The sequence below is a fragment of the Eurypyga helias genome, unplaced genomic scaffold (genome assembly GCF_000690775.1).
Source record: "Eurypyga helias isolate BGI_N326 unplaced genomic scaffold, ASM69077v1 scaffold10249, whole genome shotgun sequence".
NCBI lineage: Eukaryota > Metazoa > Chordata > Aves > Eurypygiformes > Eurypygidae > Eurypyga > Eurypyga helias.
In genome coordinates, this window is record NW_010272716.1 from 24,026 (window position 1) to 30,025 (window position 6,000).

The 6,000-nt window shown below is 54.8% G+C and overlaps 1 protein-coding gene across 1 annotated transcript in view; it reads left to right on the plus strand.

Annotated features, from left to right (window-relative positions):
• The window catches only part of LOC104515303 (receptor-type tyrosine-protein phosphatase V-like), a gene marked incomplete at its 5' end in the record, with an annotated part of 31,536 nt that overhangs the window by 22,472 nt on the left and 3,064 nt on the right, over positions 1-6,000 (plus strand). The window contains 9 exons of the mRNA XM_010159221.1: positions 116-238; positions 724-884; positions 1,235-1,370; positions 1,948-2,027; positions 2,712-2,799; positions 3,285-3,375; positions 4,046-4,122; positions 4,293-4,427; positions 4,934-5,056. Coding sequence (XP_010157523.1) covers positions 116-238; positions 724-884; positions 1,235-1,370; positions 1,948-2,027; positions 2,712-2,799; positions 3,285-3,375; positions 4,046-4,122; positions 4,293-4,427; positions 4,934-5,056 — 1,014 coding nt within the window. The remainder of the gene's footprint in view (positions 1-115; positions 239-723; positions 885-1,234; positions 1,371-1,947; positions 2,028-2,711; positions 2,800-3,284; positions 3,376-4,045; positions 4,123-4,292; positions 4,428-4,933; positions 5,057-6,000) is intronic.

Here is a 6,000-nt window from a genome sequence, read left to right on the forward strand (position 1 = left end):
CCTGGCTCCCCGCACAGCTGCTGCTCCCCAGATGCACACAGGGAGCTGCGAGGTCACCCAGTGGGGCCTGGGCCATCACCAGCCTCACTGGCACCCCATCCTGCCTGTGCTCTAGGTCCTCTGTGATCATTACTGGCCATCTGAATCTGCCCCAGTCTCCTACGGGCAGGTCCAGGTCCACCTGCTGATGCAGAGCAGCTCTGAGGAGTGGACCATGCGCGAGTTCAAAGTGTGGCATGTGAGTAAGGACTCAGGAGGACTTGGGCACCTCTCAGGGGCTGGGGGTTTCCATGGGATGCAGTGGAATTTCTCCTTGGTGGTGGTGGCATCATTTCCTTTCACTGCCATTAGCGGGGTTCAAAGAAGACCCAGTCCCCCGAAGTCTGTCACTTAGACTTGGGAACACAGAATTGTCCAACATGTATTCCTCCTGCTGCCCATTCTTGCTCTCTCCTTTCCACGCCCCTGCAGCTTGAGGGGCATGTTTCCCAGCAGTCAAAGACAGGTCTCCTCCCGACCACCTCCACATGCCTTACCATGGCAGGGGGCTATGGGGAGGACAGAGGAGCAGGAGCCATTAGGCAGTGCGGCAGACCTGTCTTTGGTTCTTTGCTGTAGATGAGTTGGGTGTCCCCAAGTCCCTGGGTGCTCCCAGGGCTGTGGGGTGCAAGCAGCCCCTGTCCCTGTGGGTTGCACATTGATCACCAGCATTCCTCCTGGCAGGAGGGTCTCCGGGCAGAGCGGCATGTGTCCCACTTGCACTACACAGCATGGCCTGACCATGGGATCCCGGAGTCCACAACTTCCATTATGACCTTCAGAGAGCTGGTCCGGGAGCACATCCAGAGCACCAAGGATGCAGGGCCAACCCTTGTGCACTGCAGGCAAGGCTCTGGTCTGGGGGATGATGAGGGAGGGCATGGGAGACTAGGGTCCTACTCATGCAAATGGGGAGGAAAAGAAGTACCCAGGAGACACAGCTGGTCTGTAGGCTATCCTGCTTGGGCATTGAGGATTACAGGTCTGCTTGCAGCCCCAGTCCCAGGGGACACAGCAGCCGGAGATGGTCAGCGACAGCTCAGGACAGTCTGAGTGGCTCCTCAGCCTCACATGCTGGGGCCAATGGGACCAGTGTCCCAGGGTGCAGCATCTGGGAGCCATACCTAGCAGCAGGAGGGGAGCGTATCAGCTGTGGGGTCAGGCAGTGTTTGACCCTGTCTGTCTCTGCTCTCAGCACTGGGGTGGGCCGCACTGGCACCTTCATTGCCCTGGACTGGCTGCTGCAGCAGATGAAGCAGGAGAAGGTGGTGGATACATTTGGTGTTGTTTATGCCTTACGGATGAACCGATACTTGATGATTCAGACGCTGGTAAGACACGTGCTCCCCTTCCCCCAGGCCCCTTGCTCCATGGTGTAGAAGCTAAGAGGGCTGGCAGACAGATGAACTCTCCGGCCAGCCTCAGCACCCCTAGGCTGGTCCCCAACCTGACGCTGCGTCATGGTGCTGCTCAAAGCAGCATCTCAGCTGGAATGGAAATTGCTCGGCTATGGGGGTCTTCACTAGCTTCATGTCCTGCTAGACCTACAGCAGCAACATACAGAGCCTTGGAGCCCTCCCAGGAGGCTGAGAAACACCCCAGAGTACCTAGGAACAGGATTAGGCCCTTTGCAAGCAATTCTTAACCCACACCATGTCATTGGACTGTGATGCTCCCACAGCTCATCTAATATTTCAAATACTCAGGGCTGGGACAAGGTGTCAGTACTACCCTTCAGGACAGCCAGACAAACACAGTGGGGATCCAGATGCTCTGAGTCTGAAGTAGCCAGGGCCTTTTGGGCATGAATGTATGATACCCTCTGCTCACTAGGCACTGTCATACCCACCCTTTCATGCTGTCTGTGTGGTACAGCACTTTACATTGCTGTCTGCCTTTGCCTTCCAGTCCCAGTATGTTTTCCTGCACAGCTGTATCCTGGAGAAGATCTTGGAGCAACCACTTCTGGGTTTATCAGAGACAGAGAGGTAAGGGCCTGCTGTGTTTTTCCTGCCACTCTGCTCACCCTGATCCACAACACCTTCAGTCAGCAAGCTGATCCCCTGACCCCCCCTGGCTCCAGGACAGAAGGACAGGGAAGCTGTGAGTCACTGGGTACACTGGGCGGGCTTGGGGGACCACATCCTCCTTTCCTCCATTGCCAGTCTCCCAAGCTATGTCAATGTCAAAGACCTGCTCAGCTGTCCTAGGAAGGCATTTTGATCAGCCTCTAGCATCCCAATCCATAGGGATGCCCTAGAGATAAGTTCAAACTAGAGGGGTTCATTGCAGCTGGGTGGCCTTGAGATGTCCCTGCTAACAGAGGCCAAGAGGAGGGAGCAGGGTCAGGCTGGGCATGGCTTTGCCCACCTAGCTTGTTGGCTCTGAGAATACATCTGGAGGTCACATATCTTTCTTTATGGTCAAATTGTCTCCTCCCTCCTGCAGAACAGGATGCCCTTGTCCTTGCTGCATCTTGGGAATGGGCCCTGGGCTGTGCCACACCTGGGAAAGAGCACCTGAGTCTAGGGGAGAGAGTCTGGTCAGAGCTGGGCTGGGCCCCAGCATTTGAGGAGTGAAGGTCTGCTCACAGCCCTGTCCACCCACTGCAGACACCGCCAGGATGCTGCTGAGTGCCTGACCTCCCCCTTACCTCCAGTTTCTCTCTCCAGGTCCTGCCCCATTCCACTGAAAAGCTTTGTTCAGCACTACACCCAGAAGGCAGCCAAGTCCCATGCGGGCTTCTTGAGGGAGTACGAGGTGAGAGCTGTCACAGGCGTGGTGCAGGGAGTGCTGTTACAGCCACATGCACTGGGGAGACCCAGGGAGCAATTGCACTTGATCAGACTGGGGGACACCCAGTAAGTGCCTCCTGAGTGGGTCCCATGCCCCAGTTTCCACATCCTGGCAGTGTCCCCTCTCCATGTCATTGCATCCCCAGGCTCATAGCTCCCTCCTGCATCTTGCACTGATCAGGATCTGTCCACGACCCACTCCTTCCCAGACCCTGTGCAGGGTGGGGGCTTACCTGAACACCATTTGCTTAGAGAGATGCAGCTATCTCCTGACAGTGTGGAGGAGGCCTGGCAGCCCAGGTGGTGACAGAGCACCCCTGCTAGGTCTTCTGCAAGTGCAGCTATAACCACCCCTCTGATGAGCCCACGTGTCCTCAGGAGTCTCCAGTTCCTCCTGTTCCTCCTGACCGTTCCCTGCTCACTGCTTCCTCCACTCTTCTACTCTGGCAGACCTTCCTAGAGGTTGTCAAGGAAGAAGCCAGCTCTGCAACACCATCTTCAGGCAACCAGCCGTCACGTCCCTCTTCCAGCATCCTCCCGTGTAAGTGCTGTGACACCTTGTGTCCTTTTCCTTCCTGTACCTGCGTGGAGCCAGGCTGGGCCAGGGCTGGTGCTCCACAGTACAAGAAAATATTTTGACACACTGCAGTGTGTCCACGAGAAGGCTACCGAGGTGTTATGGCAGTGGAGCACATGATGTATGGGGCTGACTTAGGTGGGTTTGTCCAGCCTGGAGGAGAGAAGGCAAAGGAGAGATCTTATTGCTATCTTCTGTGAAGGCACAGAGAAAATAGAGAGTAGTCGCAAAGGTAGACCATGGAAGGACAAGAGGCAATGGGAATGATTTGGAAAGGTAATACAACTCAGTGTAAGGAAAACTCAATTCCCATGAAGGAAATCAAACACTGGAACAAGGCCCCAGAGCATCTGCAGGCTCTCCATCCTTTGAGGTATGCAGCTCTTCATTGGCTAAGACACTGAGCAACCTGCACTACACATACCTGCTTTGGGAAGGAAGTTGGGCTAGAGACCTGTCTTTTGGGAACCAACACCCATGAGCTGGAGAAGAGCACTGCAGAGGGGAGCACCTTTGCAGAGAAATGAATAGAGGGTTGTATTTGTGTGGCTGTGTGGAGTCTGGCAGTCCATCTGCAGGAGCTGTGTGAGCACAAGGCTGCCCTGGATCCCTTCACCTCCCACATATTTTGCAGATGATCGCTCCAGAGTGAAGTTTTCCCTACTGGAACAGAGCCCTTTCTCCGGTCTGCTGCAGGTGTGGCATGTCCCGGTGAGTCTTACCCTCATCAGCAGTGCCCACCCCTGTGCCTGGGTCTCATGGGCAGCAGGTGATGCTCCCCCTTCCTCACCATGCCCCTGCTGCCTGGTTCCTGCACTGCTCCACTGGTCACCTGGGCCACCATCTCCATCAGGAGAGTGACGTTTTCATTCCTCACCCAGGGTTGCAGCTCCAACAGGGAGTATCTGGCTGTCCAGGGTCCCGACAAGTTGGCCATGGAGGAGTTCTGGACCCTGGTGTGGGAACAGGATGTTCACACCATCCTAACACTTCTCCCATGGCAGGAAAAGGGGGAGGTAAGGTGCCATGCCTGTGTGTGCCATGGCAGAGCGGAGATCTGTTTAATGGAGTTGGAAGCTAGCATAGCTCCAAAATTTTAACTTTTTTCACTGCCTCCTGAAGACTGGGTACAGATCCAGCTTAGCTAAAGCTGAACCTTTCCTGTGTCAAAGTGCTTCCACAGCTTGTCACAGGAGACAGGTTCTGTCTGCCCACCGTGCAGTCCATGACCCTGGATTCAGCTGGTACTCTTTAGGCTGCATCTCCATGGATAGCAGTTCCTGCCTCTGACCAGCCGAGGTGAAAATCATTTGCTGAGCAGATTCCCACTGCCAAGTATCTCTGTGTTAACACAGAAGCTGGCTGCAATCTGCTGTTGTTTCCAAAACTTCCCCAGGGTTTACATGTGGGATGAGCTGACATGGAATGATGTTGGGGGTGCTCTTGGTCCAACTCTGTCACAGAACCCTGATGTGAAAGATGACAACCATCAACATGAAGCCAAACTTGCTGTTGTTCACAGGTCCCAAATGAGGTGTGCTGGCCCCTGGGAGAAGTCTCTCTCTGCACAAAGACGCTGACCATCCAGTGTGGCACAGAGAAGCTTGTCTCCGGATGGAGGTGTATCCAGCTCAAAATGAAACACGTATGTGTTGATAGGGCTGGTCTGGAACCCACTGCCTGGGATGTTCTTCATTGCTAGCAAAGAGGTCTGTAGGGGCAAGGCAAAGGTCCATGGAGACTTGTGTGAGCTGCTAGAGCAGAATGCCAGCAGCCCACAAATGCAGGAGGAAATCTAAATTACAACATCCAGAAGTACATCTGCTGAGGGGACATAGGAGATGCATGGGAGAGGCCTTCTCCTACCCCTTACTGATAGGTCTTTCAGCCCTTCTTTGGGAAGACCCACACAGTTCTCAGTCTCCCTCTCAAAGGACGGGATGGGGTGCAGTGGGGAAGGAGAGCAGATTGCCAGAGGCACCATACCCACTGTGGAGGTGATGTGCAATGCCCTAGCAGAGACTGCCTGGACAGCTTTACAGAAGCTGTTAGCTCAGGAAAGCAGCTGATAGCCTAAGAACTGTAGGACTGGCACCCCTCTGCATCTAAACTCACCCATCCCTCCCCAACAGCCATGTCAATTCTTTGTGTCTCACCAGGAGAAGGCGGCAAAGGAGAGGCACGTACAACAGTTCCTATATACACTCTGGAGCAGCAAGAAGCAGCCAAATGTCCAGAGCCTGATAGAGCTCCTCACTGCTGTCAGACGGGGCATGTCTCATCACAAGAGATCTGGTCCTCTCCTGCTGCACTCCAGGTACATCATGTTACTGCTCCATCCATGGGCAGCCTCCCAGAGCCGGTACCCACCAGTCTGCACCACACCTTGGCATGACTACCAGCAAGCCTGCACCCTCCACCAAAGACCCCAAGGTTTTGGGGCATATTGAGAGTAGGTCCATGGGAGCCAGAGAAGCTCTAATCTTGGGAGGTCAGATGAAGCACTGCTCTGCCAAGAGCATGGAAGAAGGGAGGGCACACAGGGCTGGTCCAGGAGCAAGTATGGATGGAGCAGGCATTCCTCGGCTG